General features: G+C 35.4%; 1 protein-coding gene and 1 long non-coding RNA gene across 3 annotated transcripts; one reads left to right on the top strand and one right to left on the bottom strand.

Moving 5' to 3' along the window:
* Nucleotides 1-3,928: 3,928 nt before the first annotated feature.
* Nucleotides 3,929-5,644, top strand: LOC132178066 (uncharacterized). The gene has a single exon (XM_059590527.1). The coding sequence runs from the start codon at nucleotides 3,929-3,931 to the stop codon at nucleotides 5,642-5,644; it is 1,716 nt and encodes a 571-aa protein (XP_059446510.1).
* A 1,445-nt stretch (nucleotides 5,645-7,089) lies between these two features.
* Nucleotides 7,090-14,767, bottom strand: LOC132179432 (uncharacterized). 2 transcript variants are annotated; one of them, XR_009439919.1, is made up of 4 exons: nucleotides 14,500-14,767; nucleotides 8,916-9,033; nucleotides 8,412-8,580; nucleotides 7,090-7,566 (listed from the first exon to the last, which is right to left on the bottom strand). It is a non-coding gene; the product is annotated as an uncharacterized LOC132179432 (long non-coding RNA). The 2 variants fall into 2 exon arrangements; XR_009439920.1 differs by lacking the exon at nucleotides 8,916-9,033.
* Between the last annotated feature and the right edge of the window lie 2,431 nt (nucleotides 14,768-17,198).

Raw genomic sequence — 17,198 nt, 5'->3', positions numbered from 1 at the left:
AGGAACATGCATATAAGGAAAAGAAGGTTTGGTGACGAAGGAAAAAAAAAAAAGAAGGAATAATTATGTGTTACATGCTCAATTTCTCAAGTGTGTAATAGGATAAATTTGAGAAGGTTGTTAGATGGAATCAGGACATCTTTCAAAAAATAGTTTGGGAATAAACTTCTTGTTACCTTTACTCCATGTCTTTAAAAATAAAATAAAAAAATAAAAAATCTTTTACAATAATTCCCCAACTCATCTTCATACGTTGGTGAATGATGCGTAGTTAAAGATAATGATAACACCAACTTATGAAAGATAAATGAATGACAACGATAAGAGAAAACAAGAATGACTAAATACCAAATGTTTTTTTTCAATGTTGAGCTGTTATTGCCTCCTCATAGTATTTTTACCGTTGAACTTATTTCCTTTGGTCATTTGTAACGTTATGTTTGCTATATATAACTCACTTTTGTCAAATATTCTTTTGGAGCGTTGCAAACTTGTTTTTTTTTTTTTTTTTTTTTTTTTTCTCACGAAAGTTGAAATTTTATCCTAAACCATCTCTATGATAATTAGGCCCAGTAGTCAAAGATGATAAACTATTATATTGATGGTAACTTGGTGAGGCTTCCATAGATATCTAAGTTCACAAGAAAAGGTGTGGATTATTAAAGAGAATAAATAAGCATGCAAAAATAATTTTTAAAAAAGTAGGTAGAAGAAAGGAAAAGAAGAAAAAGAGAATAACAAAGAATAAAGCAAGAGAATAAAGAAGCACGTACAAAATGAAATTATGGCACTATTTGTTAATGTGTTTTTGGAGGGTGGTTTTTTATTTTTGGTTTAAAAAAGTATTCTGATGCAACATTAAGGTGAAAAGCTTTTTTGTGTTTTTAAGAGTGTTTTATATTTAGGTTGTTTATTAACGTTTTTGTTTTTAGAAGAGAAAATAAAAAGTTTAACAAACGAAGTCAAAGGTTTAGAGACATAAGGAAAAAAAAGAGAGAAAAAAGTAGGTTCATTGTAACCCGTTTCTTTCATCGTTTTGGGGGCATATCAAATTTTTGTTTTGTCTACCAAAGTAGAAATTTCATCATTTGTAAACCCTCTTACTAATAGTTCTGCCGAATACTCATGGGTGATGAACTTCAATATTGGATTTTAACTTTGTGAGTCTTGTAATAAATATATGAACTTGCAAGAAACGAAGTTTCGGGGAAAAAAAAAAAAAGAAAAGAAAGAAAAAGTAAGAGAATAAAGGCCTAAGTACACAAAACAAGAAAAAAATAATGATGAAGAAGAAAAGAAAAGAAGATGTGGAGATGAAGAAAGGAACAAAGAAAGAGAATAGATAACATGTACACAAAGAAAAGAAAGTTTAGAGAAAAAGGAAGAAAGATAGGAATAATTATGTTCATTATTAATCACAGTTTTGGAAGATTAGAAATAATCTTATTTTCTACCGAATCATCCTTTATAAACCATCTTTGTGATAGTTAGAAGGCACAGTAGATTTGTATTTTCTTTCACCAAAGGAGAAAAAAGGACACAACAAGCTTGAAATTGTATAACAGATGCTATTATAAAAAAACCAATCATGGGCTACAAGATAGATAAATCATGCACATGAGCCAACTTACGTGCAATAGAATTTCAAGGATAAGTTAAAAGTCAATTTCCTTGCATTATTTAAAATTAAAGGTTTCACCTTTGAATATATAACCCTTCTCAATTTTTTGGTCTTCAAGAGGATAATGGTTTGTAATTAAGTGCTGTGCAAATTCTGATCTTTGAAAAAAATAAAATTAGTGCTAACAATCGTAAGCCACACATTGAGAACCACTTGAAAAGCGTGGGTCAAATGAGTATAGAATATGCTTTTTAACATTGTCAAGAAAACCCAACTTACAATAAGAGGCTGGCTGAGATCAAATTTTAGCAGGATGTTTCCTCAAAAATATTTTTTTATTTTTTATTTTTTATTTTTATTCCTGCATGAAATTAGAAGTTTTATCCTTTATAAACCCTCTCTATGATAGTTAGGCCTAGTACTCAAGGTTAATGAACTTCAATATTGGTGCTAACTTGGTGAGGCTTTCAATAGACATCTAAGATCGCTAGAAAAAAGGATGTGGATATTAAAAAAAAAAAAAAAAAGAATCAAGGAGCACGTATAAAAAGAAAAGAAAAGGAGGAAGCAAAAAAGCCAAGCATGTAAAGGTGAAGAAAATGATAAAACAAGAGAATAAATGAGCATGTACAAAAAGAAATAACAGCTTTGTTTGTTAATGTGTTTTGGGGAGTTTTTTGTTTTTAACTTATAAAAGTGTTCTGACGTAATATAAATTAGAATACTATTTTTGTATTTTTGATAGTGCTTTGTGTTTAAATTGTTTGTTAATGTTTTTTTTTTTTTTTTGAGAAAAGAAAATGAAAGACAAAAAAATCTAACTGATGAACCCCCGAAGATTTGAAGACAAAGGAAAAAAGAAAAAAAATTAAGGAGGTTCATTATAACCCGTTTCTTCCATACTTTTACGGTCATAGCAATTTTTATTTTTTATTTTTTTTATTTTTTTTATTTTTTTTTTAAGACAATAGAATATTCATCTTTTGTAAACTATCTAACTTTGCAAGAAACAAAGTTGTGGAAAAAAAAAAAAAAATGGATAGGGTAAGAGAATAAAGTACTATGTACAAATAGAGAAAACAAAAAAATTGATTAAGAAGAAAAGAAAGGAAGATTTGGAGATGAAGAAAAGGACAAATTCAAAAGAATAGAGAAACTTGCACCTAAAGAAAAGAATGTTGGGAGAGTAAAGAAAAAAAGAAAGGAATAACTTCTTTTTTTTTCAAAGCGGGAGAGGGGGAAAAGGGGAAGAAAGGAATAATTGTGTTCATTATAAATCATGTCAATCAATGGTTTTGGAAGCACAGCAATATTGTTTTATTTCTTCTACCAAATCATCCTTTGTAAATCATTTTTGTGATTTGTATTTTCTCTTACCAAAGGAAAAAAAAAGGTTTGTTTGAAAATTTAAGGAAAAAGAAGGCACAACAAGCTCGAAGTTGCATAACAGGTGTTACACACTCTCTCCCTCTCTCATTTCTTTCCTATGTTACCCTCTTTTCTATTGCTAATTTGCTATTGATATTTAACATGCATTTGAAATATTTTGTAAAAGCTAAAAAGTTGTTAACTTTTATAGTACGTGTATGTGATTAATTTGATAATAAGAAGTCCAAAACATGTTTTTCTGCATATCTATCTCACAATTCTTTATCCTTGACAATGTTTATGAAAATACCTATAAAAAAACCGAGTTAATTAATCCTCACAAAAATAATATTAATAATATTTATAAAAAAACCCTAATTACCTTTATATCTAAAGACGAATTAAAGAGCATCCTAAAAATGCCTTTATTATATATATATTTCCAAAAATCAGCAATATAATCTCCTTTAATTTGACACCATATATACAAAAGGAGATCCTTTTGAAATCGATCACTTCAATATATAATTGTGGTAGCTTAATTGGATTCTTAATTAAATCACTTTGTGGGCGAGGTATTAGTATTACTTAATTTGGACTAATCTTTCCCTACCCAAATTTACGTAAATGCCATCTAATTAATTTTTTGGTCTTCAAGAGGATATATATATATATATATATATAAAGGTTTGATAAAATTAATTTAAGGGCAAATTCTGATCTTTGAAAACCTTATATTTTAATTTGACTTCATTCATTCATGATCAGACCCAATTACAAATTATATATTAATTAGCAGATTAATTTTAAAATGTTTACAAACCCTGCTCTACCTATCATCATCCTATATATATATATCACAATATATATATCTGAATGCTAACTCCACCCTTTGGATTTTGTACCTCTGTGACTGTGTATTAATTAACAGAGAGTAAGATGGCGGGTCAGATATGGCATCACTTGCAACTCATAGATAAGCTGAAAAGTTATAGATATGATTATTGTCGGCTGTGCAGCAAGTTAGTATTGGGAAGTCGCAGCTACAAATGCGAGGAACATTATTGCGGTTTTTTGATTCATGAACCATGCCCGGAGACAACAGATCGCAAGAGAGAGATAGAGGCCACACATAATTTGAGAAGTACACATCACTTGATATCCATGAAAGAGGCAGAGAAGAATGGAGATGAGAAGAAAGTAGTAGTTTGCTCATTGTGCGACGAACCGGTATCGTCTTTGTTAATGTCATGTAACAACGACAACATTAATAATAATGGGCCTACCTTTTATTACAAATGCTGCTTCCCCAACTGCACCTTCCTCATTCATCAACCATGTGCACAATTACCCTACGAAACACCAAAACACCCTCTGCACTTCTCAGACCACAACCTTTATCTCCAAGAGCCAACAGAGACTCAAAATCATTGCGGTGCTTGCTTTAAAGTTTTCAGTAAACGCTTCTATTACGATTGTGGCTACTACGATTATATGCTCGACATCAAATGTGATTCTCGTTGGAGAGCTAGTGTTGACAAATGTAACAAGCATGCATTGTTCCCCATCCGAAATCCAATCCAGTTCACTTGCCAAGTGTGTGGTCGGGAAAGCAAAGAAATTGCCCATCTATGTACCAACTGTCGACTTCTTATTCACTCTAAATGTGCCCAATTTCTAGGCACCATCAAAATTAGAGGACATGGTCACTCCCTCACTTACACCTTCTCTCTTAGCCAAGTCAAAAAGCACAAGTGTGAAGTCTGTTACGAAAATGTGGATACAAAGAATGCAACTTACTATTGTGATGATCAGAAGTGTGACTACATTGCTCACTTACGGTGTGCATATTGGATTAGGAAGGAGAGTGAGACCAGTGATTCCTTTGACTATGCTACTCATTTAGTCGAGGGCAACGATCTAAAAGAGGGTGAAAAAGCTGCCCCTAAAGAGATTGTACATTTGAGTCATCCACTACATAAATTAAACCTTCAAAATGAAGAGCTCTTGGATGTTAAGCGTTGTGAGGGGTGCATGCAATTTATAGTGTTGTCCCCATTTTATGGCTGTGTGGAGTGCAACTTCTCTCTCCATATAAGATGTACTAAACTACCCCAAAAGGTTATGCAACCATTACATCACGAACACCTGCTCAGCTTACATGAGGTAGATTCCAATGTGCAATCGTTTGAGAGTTGGGCTTGCAAGCGAAAACGAGGTGGCTTCAACTACAAATGTGACAACCGTTGTGGTGAACGAATAATATTTGATGCTCAATGTATTTTAATTCCAGAAGTCTTTAAACATAAAGGTCACCAGCACCGTCTCTTCCTCGGTGGATTTCATCAACCAAATTGCAATGCTTGTGGTCAACTTCCTTATTACATTCAAGCATTTGAATGCACTACTTGTGGGTTCCGCTTGTGTATTAAATGTGCTACTCTTCCACTAGTAACTAGGCATAAATATGACACACATCTCCTATATCTCACTTATGCCGCCGAAGACAACTCCAAAGAATATTATTGTCAAATTTGCGAAGAAGAAAGAGATGAAAAGCTTTGGTTCTATTACTGTAAAAATTGTGACTTCGCTGCTCATCCTCGATGTGTACTTGGGGAAGAACTTGTTTCAATTAGTTACATTTGTTTGTGACTGAGACATGGAGGGAAAACCTTATTGTATATAATTTAATTCAATATACAATCATTATGACTAAAACTCATGCTAATAAAGATATTTTACTCATTGTCTTCAAGCATCAAAGCATTGTGTAAAGGACAACGTTGACTTGCCCTTTCCATTAGCAAAGATCAAAACTTTAAAACTCAAAAAATATTTTGATCTTGTTCCCCATTCTCTATGTCATGGACGGCTACAAGAGAGAGTGGAAGCTCTTTGTTTTATCTTCCTCTCGTTTAGAATGAGAAAATATAATAAAAATAAATAAATAATTTGTCTTACAAAAGCATGACCGACCACCCCTTTAGTGGGGATTATACAGAGATAGAGAAGGAAAGTAAAAGAGAAATAAAAGTTGGCTCCAATAAGTCTGGAGTTTCAAGTTATCTCATAACCCCATTGCAAAGTCCTATTAATTATCATTTACTCAACTGTAAATTAAAAATTGTACTATAGGTTTTATTTAACAACAAAAGATCTCTCTATCGTACTAATGTCTACAAATAAATCTCTACATATGATATTCAAAATTGAATAAGGTATTTTAATTTTATAGTCACCTTATCCACTCTAAATCTTTTATCTTTGAGTACTCAATCACATGATCATCCACAATACTTTTATTAAAGAATAAACTCTTTTGATAGTACTAATTTTAATAACCACTTTACTAAAATTATTAGGTATGGACTTAGACTAGCAATTCTATTAAATTATCTCAAGGAGATACTTATATTTCCTATGACTCAATGTATAAGTATTTAGGGGACAGTAATTTGTACAACACATTATTAACAATTAAAAATACTCAATGCATTCCCAATACATCAACATACGAACTACAAGCCTCGTTTTCAATAATCAAGACAAACCATTCTATCATATAGTATTGATATGCTATTATGTTATAGTCTTCATGATAAAAATGCTCAATTTTATCATTGACAGTCAACTCAAATTTACAAGTTATAAGGAGCTTGTGATTTAAATCTTTTTAGATTAATCACACTCAATGCTCATGAATTCATTGCATGAATCACAATTTCCCCAACAAAATAAATCTAAAAAACAAAAATTAAACTAAAAAAAATAAATAAATAAAGGCATGCATCTGCCTCCATAGAGGGAGACCCATTTGCCTTGTCAAAGTAAAATCAGTAAACATCATTTTTAAGGGGAAACACAGTTTTGAGTTGACAATTTTGAAAGAACTTAAGCGGTTTGAAAATAAAAGGGGAGGGTAAGGACAGCTAACCTAAACAAGCTTTTATTTAAGTTAGAACTCAAATTGAATCTCTTTAATTAAAAAAAAAAAAAAAAAAAATCCAACATTAATATCGAGAACAAAGTAGCAAACAAGACAATCATCTATTCTCTGAATCTACCTTTCTAGGCATATCTATCTTCAAGAAAAACAATTAGTTAAATATGACAGCATAAATGCCAAAAATGAGATGGTGAAAATGAATTTGATAAAGAAGATGAATATTCAATTCGCAACAATTCACTTTCAATAGGAACCTGAATTCCTCCCTGATTAATAGAGATAGCTTCAAACTCTGCATTTTGACTCTCTTCATTGGTCAACCACAAAGACATGCAACAATCAATTAAGTCCTTGCTGCAACTCACTGGAGAGCCCCTATTAAAAATTGGGCCCCTCCCAAATCTTGTAATCTTCGCTAGATTCAAATCAGAAAGCTCGTCGGCATAACTCTCTAAAATGTTTCAGATGGCACGACACCAGATCGGTTGAGCTACCTTAAGGAAGTCATGAGCAGCCAATATAGGAAGGTTCACACTTCCCAATTCAGATTCACCATGCCCACCTCTTCCATGATAATCTGATCCTCCCAGCTTTAAAAGACCATAACCATCTGCTACGTCACTGTATGCTGTTGACCAACACAAGTAAACTACCATGTAAGTACCAAATGTTTTAATATAAGCAAAAGATGAGGTTTCATATATAGGGTTTGAAGGAAATAAATTCCCATCACAATAGCAGCACTGCAAATGTTCTACTACAGCGTATAATCATTAATATGGTCAACAAGGCTCCCAGATTTGTCTCGCATATCAAAAAGTAACTGACCCACACAAAGCTGTGTGAACAGTACCTGTTACACTATATGACCAGTGCACATTAACAGTACCTCTTGAACAGTGTTATAAAGAGTACACAGTACAATATTTTCTGTTTGTGAATGTTATGAGAATTTGGTGGTCTAGGATTTGAAGATTCAAGTTTTCAAAAAAGAAATATAAATTTTGTGTTCGTTGGAAAATTGTTGGGAATTTCAATGGGAAAACCTAAATGAGAACAACAAACCTCAGCATCACACCTCAAATGGTTACATCACACAATCCATAAAGCAACAATGGCTGAGAACCACTTTTCCTTTAACCCTTTACATCCATCGTTATGTAGAAACAAAACCAACATCTCATCCATGCACTAAAATATAAAAACATTATAACAAATATGAGTCGAAACATTATAAAGGATGAAGTTTAACTACAACTCAACTTCATCTGCTGATTTATCCCTGGAATTGTTTTGTAAGGATTTTGATATGTTCCTAAGATAGCATCTTTGTTTGACATCCATTACATGTCTGAAGATCGATGGACAAGTAAATGTTTTACGTTCTATGGCAATTGATTGGACTGTCACCGAAAACAAAATTCCACAAACAACAATAAAAAAGAAAAAGACGTAGCAAAGTAAATAGTATACCTGCTAGTTTTCATCACTTGTGTAAACCTCCATCCCATGAAGGCCAGCCTCTTTCAGCCTCCTGATAATGGCAACATGATTTTTCAGTGCTCCTGGATGAGCTAGCACAGCTACACCCCAAGTATTAGATATCAATTGTATAGCGTCTTCTGCAAGAGGCTCACTTCCCCTGAAACCATATATATCATAAATTCTAAGTCAACAATATGCATCAAGAGCAACAAGGAAAGGTTTAACTAATCAACAGAGCATCAGAGACATACAAACTAGAACAGGATAAATCCTCACAACTCAGACTCTTCTTGCAACTTCTTGCAATTTTGAATCACAAACAAGGTTTTATAAAACAGCTCTCTCTGATGTCAGAGAAAATCAAAATTAAACAACTTTCTTCAAGCAACTACTAAGAACAAAAGGTACACACACGTGTATGTATTTATGTACGTATGTATGTGTATGGATGCATGCATACGCCTCCTAATGCTAGAAATTTAGAAAAATGACCTAATATTGTACTGATTTCAACATTTGGAATTATCTTGATGCGAAATCTTCTAGCAGCTTCTAGAGCCTCAGGGATGCTTGGCATTGTGTCATGATCTGTTAGAGCAAGAACTTTCACCTGTTATGAGAACATTTATTAAACAACTTGCAATACATCTTATGTTGTATTCAAGAATTAAAATATGAGAATTGTATAGCAAATGAACTTTTAAGATCAAGAATAACGTACAAAGTTTTGCAAGTAGTTTGGACTTCAATTCCACAAGGGTCCCACACAATTAACAGATAGCATTGTGGAAATTAATACCTCTCTTTCGACCAAATGTCCATCATTAATGTGTCATAGCCCAATTTAATTCAAGTTTCTAAATTATTTTTAAAATGATATGAAACTAAAGTTCCATTATTTTTTCTTTGTTCCAAGACTGTTAGTAGCTAAGAAGTTAAATTCCATTCAAAATAATTGAAAATAGTCATTTTATCCAAATGACAACCGCTACCACAATAAGGATGGCTAAATACTCCCCCCCCCCAAATAAAAAGCAATAAATTTCCTTATTGCCTTAAATCATTTGGTTGGAAGAATAACTTATGAAAAAGGAGGAAGAATAGATTTCCTCCTTTTTCATCCTTATATCTTATCTAAAATACTACTCTTTGTTACCTCTAGATTTATTATATCCTTATTTGAGACAGATGGTGGTAAGAGCCACAAGGACAAAAGAGTCTTTACCTTCTCAAAGAATTCTGTGTCCAGGACCAAAGCCTCTTACCCAGAGCTTATAGTTTGAGTTTGTCCTGCTTCCATGTCATTAACCAACTGCACTTCTCGGAATCTTAATGAAACCACTTATGCTCCTTCTACCGCATAACACACTATGCCATACACTTCAATAGCACCTTGAAATGTTATCTGATTCTAAATGTGCCCCAATAATTCTAGAGCTCACTTTTTAGGCAATACCGGAGCCCATAAAGTAGCCAGCATGAAGATCCAATTGAATGACAATTGACTTCCCTTAGCGGAGTGATTCTCCGAAAGGATTGATTTACTTCCTTTAGTCTCATACTCGGTTAAAAAAATAAATTAACTAAAGTTAGAGTTGTCACATCCTTTTTAATAAAACAAAGTTCAGTAGTCATCTTGGAATGCCATATGAGCACCATGGCTTTTTCTTTTCCTTTGGAAATCCCTTTATAGTCCTCTTAAAGCTAATCTCTTCCTTACTAACATCAGCGAGCTTGGTGTTATCTTGTGTGTGATTGTTCTCGCCTTATTTAACCGTAATTGTGATCGCCTGTTTTTTGCACAACAAGTGGTATCAAAGCTCAGGTTCAAGAAATCAAATTTACGGAAAATATGGCGAGTACCAAGTTTGAAGTGGAGAAGCTTAATAGGAAGAACAATTTCTCTCTTTGGCAAAGAAGGATGAATGATTTGCTGATTCAGCAAGGAGTTCACAAGGCGTTATTGGGAAAGGCAAAGAAACCCGAGAAGATGGACAATGATGTTTGGGAAGAGATGGATGCAAAGGCTGCCAATGCGATCCGTCTTAATTTGTCAGATGAAGTCATTCAGAATGTGATTGATGAAGAAGAGGCAGAATCAATTTGGCAGAAATTGGAAAGTCTGTATATGGCGTAGAATTTAATGAATAAGCTGTACATGAAGAAGCAGCTATATGGTTTACAGATGGAGGAAAATACAGATCTGCTGGAGCACCTCAACAAGTTCAATATGTTGAATACACAGTTGTTGAATTTTGCAGTGAAGATTGGAGAAGAAGATAAAGCGATACTTTTGTTGGCATCGCTTCCCCCTTCTTATGATCACCTGGTTACAACATTGTTATATGGGAAATAGACTCTAGCGTTTGAAGAGGTGACGGGATCCCTCTTGTCACATGAGACGCGGAGAAAACCTGTCAATGATCAGACTGATGGGCTTGTGGCACGGTTTGAGCCAAAGCGCCAAAGATATAAGTTTAAGGGGAAGAATGGCAAAGGTAAACAGTATCGGTCTATGTCACAATCAGCACAGGGTGGAGAATCTCGGTTAGATGCAAAAGACGTGGAGTGCTATTATTGTCACAACAAAACGCACTACAGAAAATTTTGCAAGCTGATGAAACAAGATCTTGAAGATAAGAAGAGTCTGATGACAACGAGGTTAGCGCAGATGTTCTTTCAGTTTCCTCAGGTAAAAATTCTATCATAGACTCTTGGGTTTTGGATTCTGCTTGTTCATATCATATGTGTCCGAATAGGCAGTGGTTCGACACATTTAAATCCTATAATGCGAGTACAGTGCTAATGGGCAATGATGCTAGGTGTAAAGTCATTGGACAAGGTACCATAAAAGTTAGGTTGTTTGATGGGATTGTCAGGACACTCACTAATGTCAGATATATTCCCGACCTTAAGAAAAATTTGATCTCATTAGGCACATTAGATTCTTGGGGCTATGGTTATTTAGCCAAAGATGGAGTTATGAAAATAACTAAAGGTGCTATGGTGATAATGAAAGGCAAGAAAATTGGCAATTTGTATAAGTTACTCGGGGACACAGTTACAAGTGGCAAAACCAAATAATGACAACGCAGTTTTGTGGCATATGCGGCTTGGTCATTTAGGCGAGCACAGTACGTTTGAACTTCACAAGAGGAATCTGTTGAAAGGTGTGAAGTCATGTAAATTGAGTTTCTGCAAGTCCTGTCTATATGGGAAGCAACGAAGAGTCAGCTTTAAGGTGGTGTCTCATACAAGTAAAGGTGTTCTTGACTATGTTCACTCAGATGTTTGGGGGCTAGTGGCGGTGCCATCAAACGGATGTGCACATTATTTTGTCAGTTTTATTGATGATTTTTCAAGAAAGGTTTGGGTGTATTTTATGAGACACAAGTCAGAAGTTTTCACCATCTTCAAGCAGTGGAAGGCGCAGGTGGAAAATCAGACTGGAAGAAGAGTGAAGTATCTGAGATCCGACAATGGGTTAGAATACAAAGACACTGCATTCTTGGAATTCTGCAAAACAAAAGGTATTACTCGTCACTTCACAGTGAGAGGGACTCCACATCAAAACGGAGTTGCCAAAAAGATGAACAGAACACTGTTGGAAAAGGCGAGATGTATGAGGTTGAGTGTAGGATTGCCAAAGAGTTTTTGGGCTGAGGCAGTTAATTATGCATGCTTCGTCACCAACCGATCTCCAGCTGCTGGGATTGACTTCAAGGTTCCAGAGGAAGTATGGTCATGTAAACCGGTAGATTGCAGAGTGGAGAACGATCGAAATTAGATTCAAAGTCAAGAAAATGTATTTGTCTTGGTTTGGAATCTGGTGTTAAAGGCTATAGGCTCTGGGATCCAATCTCTAAGAAGAAGATTGTTAGCAGAGACGTGGTGTTTGATGAGGCCTATATGTTAGGGAAGGGTGAGAATGAAGCATCAATTAAGAGCCAGAAAGGGAAACAGGTTGTGGAGGTGGAGCTTGATGAGCAGCGTTCACTCACAAACATATGTGATGACGAAGAATCGTCAAGAGAAGAGCACCAAGAAGAGCCTTATTCTTTAGCAAGAGGCAGAGAGAAACGTGATCGAAAAGCACCGGAAAGGTATGGATTTAAGAACATGGTTTCCTTTGCTCTAATAGCTGGTAGTGGAGTCTCATTGTCTTCAGAATGGCATGCCGACAGAGGTGGAGTTACTACAGAAAGGTAAAGCTTGGGAATCGACAGAATTGCTCAAGGCAAGGAAGGCTAAAGGATGCAAATGGGTCTATAGAAAGAAAGAGCCAATAGAGAAAGCTGTGTGGCCTAGAGGACTGGTAGAGAAGCATGGTAGTCTGTCTAAACCAGGTCCTATGCTCAAGTTCAAGAGGTGCTTGGACTTGAGTGACACTTATGAATTGTGATAGCCCTCAGGGGCTTGGGCGGAGGCATCAGAAGAAGATTCGTTTTGTTGCGACTTGATGGGTTTCAAGTCAAGATGGAGATTATTGACTATGTGACTTTTCAACCCTCAATTTAGTCATGGGCCCATGTCTTGCTTTATTGGTTTATGGGTACTGCCGTGGGAGACTAGCTCTCCAAATCCTTCTCTAAGTCGGAGTGTGTGGGGCTCACGTGGTGTACAAGTCTTTCTTGTAAAAGGCTTTATAGTTTTTGTCTTATGGAATCCACGAATGACTTGCATTAGGACAATTGGAGTGTACCGACTTTGCCCATATATAAAGCCAAAGTTTTGTGCGTGAATAGGGTGTGCGAAAAACATCAACAGAGCCGCACAAGTGAATTTGTGGGCTGCTGTTTGAAGGGCAGCAGAGTAGTGCGCCGCGCCTCTTGTATTTTCTTCTTGGTTTCATGAGTTAGAGACAAGAGAGAAAATAAAGGAGAGAAGACAAAGAGAGCCGATTGTTTTCTTCTTGATTTTGGAGGATCCAAAATAAGAGAGAAAAATAAAGGGTGCTACTGCGGGAAAGAAAAATAAATAGAGAGACCAACCGCAATCGTATCCCAGCAAAAGAAAAAGAGTTTGTATTCCTGTCTTTTGTTTATTCCTTTGAGGATAATCTCTATTGTGTGATAGTGAGATTTAGGTGTATTGGGGTTTTGGGTCTGAGTGATTTTCTCTCTACTATATTTTTGTACTCCATCTTTCATAGTGAATTTCTTCGTGATCGCCTCCGCCAGTGGACGTACCTCACATTGAGGTAACCACTTAAATCTTGGTGTTATCTTGTGTATGATTGTTCTTGCCTTATTTAACCGTAATTGTGATCGCGTGTTTTTTGCACAACATATTGGAAACAGATGATTAGACTATTTATAAACAGATTGAAAAGGATGAAAATATATGTTAACAATTACTAACGAGCCCTAATACCAACAAAAGAATTACTAGGAAATGGTGATCAAAGTGGTGCCAAAATGAGGTAGCCAAACTCAAACAAAGGGTATAGAGCAGCAGTGATTCAAATCAATTACAAAACAGACAGAAAACTACAATCAACTAATTACTGCAAGAACAGTTATCATGGCTGACAAAAACAGAGCAAATAACTGTGTAGCAAGAAACCAGAACCAGTTACGAATTACAAAAGTTTGCAGAGGAATTCTTGCTTTCAGTGGTAGGCTGGTAGCTGTAGAATAAATACAAGAACAATCACCGTTATATCTGCGAACAGAAAAATTTGGAGTAATTTTGACATTGGCAATACAAAGGAAAGACCACCATAGAGACATAAGACAACCAAGTACTTCTTTTCTGTTGTATTCACAAAACAAATACCGAAACACCATTATGGAGACATTTTATCAAACACTGAGTAGCAAACCAGACATTTTATCTTCCAGCCCAACGAACTCAATCAAAACAAAACAAAACTATACAAAGAAACCCCACACTAAACACCCACAACAAAAATCTATACAGGGTAGAGGCTTATCCAATCTCAACATTCACAGTTCAATGATTCAAGCAACATTTGCAAGCACAAAACAACGCCCTTGCCAAACGACCACTTCTTTCAATAATGCCAAAGAAACAACAACTTTACAATTAGAAGTGAACCAATTAGCATCTTTACCATCCCATTGGCCCAAGACGATCGGGTCGTACAACCCATCGTAGCAAGTTTCAAGACACAGTGAATGAATCCTAGGATGAAATTCTGGGAATTAGCTAGAAATTGAAGTGGGCTGAAAAAGGACGCTTCAGCTGAGAGAGAGGCGGGCTTCACGCTTCACTGCTTCAACCATATCCAGTCCATTGATGCCGTCCGCCGAGCTAGAGAGAGAGAAACAGAGGCGGGAGATGATGAAATAGAGGTGGGAAAGAAAATAAAAGGGTGGAGGATGTTGTAATGTGTGTGTTACAATACAATCATGATTTCCTTTTCTGCCTTCTTTAAATGTTTTTATGAAAAAAAAAAAAATCAAATGAATTTAATTGATTTTTATTTTTATTTTTATTTTTATTTTTTACATGTCCGCATTAGGGGAGATTCGAACTAGTGATCTCCGCTTTATAAAACATGGTCTCTCCGCTTTATAAAACATGGTCTCTAACCGATTGACCTAGCCCTTGAGACAATTTGACCATTTTGACCATTAGCCTTTAACAATTTGTTTTGACCGTCATTAACAAATGTTTTATGGGTTTTGACTATGACCGTTTGGTCATTATATTGTCTTTTATGTTCTTATTGGAAAAACCTAACACTCACTTTTATATATATTGAGTGGGAATGATATCCTTCCCTTTTGTTGTATTTGCTCAGAAAAAAAAAATATATATAGTTCTCAAATAGAGTTATATATACAATATACATATATAGGAGATGTATTAAAAATGCTTTCAAACACTAAGTTAATAGTGGATCACTTGGCGAGTCGTTGAAATGTTATGTGATTTTAAATGTGCTCATTAATTCTAGAGGTCCCTTCTACTTAGGGGTAATATTGATGCCCAAAAATTAGCTAGAGTAAAGATACAATTGACTTTCCCTTAAAGTAGTGCTTCCACAAAGGATTGATTTACTTCCTTTTGCCTCATTCTCAGTTCAGTTTGATTACAGCCCAAAGCTCCCGTTATTTACATTTTTCACTTCTAAACAACATGTCAGTGTGCAATGGGTACATGAAACAACACACGGTATGTACAAGGTGGTCTACATGAGGCATAAAAGTGACTCACCAAACATTAAGGTTGAAAAGGCGGGTACGGTTAATGGTTATTGACTAAAATCGCTAATCGTTACCGCCTAGGTGGTTAGTAAAATTCACTAACCGCCTTCGTTAACCGCCTAGGCAGTTAAGCGGTTAACCGGTAGTTAACGGTTAGTAACCTCAATAACCGCTAACCGCTTTTTAAAAGAATTTTTTTACAAAAAAAATTAAAATTTAAAAGAAAAAACCAAAACATCGTCGATTCTATTGTATTTACTGAAAAACGCTATGCTGACTCCAAAAACTTGTTTATTACAATTTATGCGGAATTAATATTATGAAGCAATAAACAATTCAATCACCCAAAATATATAAAGCAATAAAGAGGCAGACATAGATATTTTGGTTACGAAGAGGAAACCTTTTAGAAATCGATTTAAAAGTAAAACCTCTCCGGGGCAGGCAAACCCAGGAAATCACTATCAAAAGATTATCCAGAGATTACAGACACTAGGAACACTTACAACCCTTTGCAAGACCTTTGCTCTATAAGATCGACAAGCCTACAACTCGTCTCCTTGCTCACAATCTTCTTCGACGTGATTCTCCTTTACCGGACCCTTCCGATAGACTTCTCAACCGTAGATTTATCAAAGGAATAACTAAAACTCTAAGAGATTTAATTTAACGCTCACCACATATGACCTCTCTTAGCACAGCCTCTGACGAACTCTCTGGGGGTAAAAATTCGTACTTCTCTCTTCTATAATGATGTATATATACCCCAGACAAAACCCGTAGACCTAACCCACTTAAAATCATGTTTTTGGGCCTAAAACTTACGGGGTGTCCGGACATGTTAATGGGCGGTCCGGACACGGCTTTGCGAAGCAAGATTTTAGTTTCTAGAAATGAGGTCCGGACCCGGGGAATTGCGGTCCGGACCCGGGGAATTGCGGTCCGGACCCGGCCTATCCAGTCTTGATCAATAGCTCCGATCAATGGGCGTTTGTGGTCCGATTGAGCTGAAATTTTGCAGGGATGTTCATAACACATGAATCTACATTATGAATGGTGGAGATTGGATTCTGAGCATTTTATATCAGTGTTTGAGCCCGTGAACAGTAGCACCTGCATTTTGAAACTGAATTAAGCCAACACAAGAACTAACAAACTCCCCCTTTGGCAATTCAGTGACAAAACCAAAATATCGAGCCAATCCCATCATCTCCCCATATTTACTCCCCCTTTTTGTCACAGAATGACAAAAGGTCTTCATGTTTCCTGAAACACTTCACAAAATACATCAAGGCATATGTGGAACAAGAAGATATAAATAAAACTCATGAAAAAAATGACGTAGAATGCGTGATCATAAAGAAATATCAGCAAAACTCTCCCTCAATGTATGACTCAATTAACAACAGGAAATTGGAAATGCAAAGCATGTTTCTCCCCCTTAAAAGTTAAATGAACACACATGATAACACATCAATGACTCATGTGTTGCACAATGAATATCCAAACATGCTCTAAATATGCAAAATATACATGAGACTAGAAATGGCTAGAAACTCATATTGCTTAACCCAAGCAAAGAAAAATGTTCCATTCATCC

This window comes from Corylus avellana, chromosome ca4 (genome assembly GCF_901000735.1).
Source record: "Corylus avellana chromosome ca4, CavTom2PMs-1.0".
Classification (NCBI taxonomy): Eukaryota; Viridiplantae; Streptophyta; class Magnoliopsida; order Fagales; family Betulaceae; genus Corylus; species Corylus avellana.
Note: the sequence above shows the minus strand (reverse complement) of the source record. Positions and strands in the feature narration are given on the sequence as shown.

Bases quoted from the DNA above. Each gene is read 5' to 3' on its own strand.
- LOC132178066 (XM_059590527.1), top strand. From the start codon at position 3,929: ATGGCGGGTCAGATATGGCATCACTTGCAACTCATAGATAAGCTGAAA.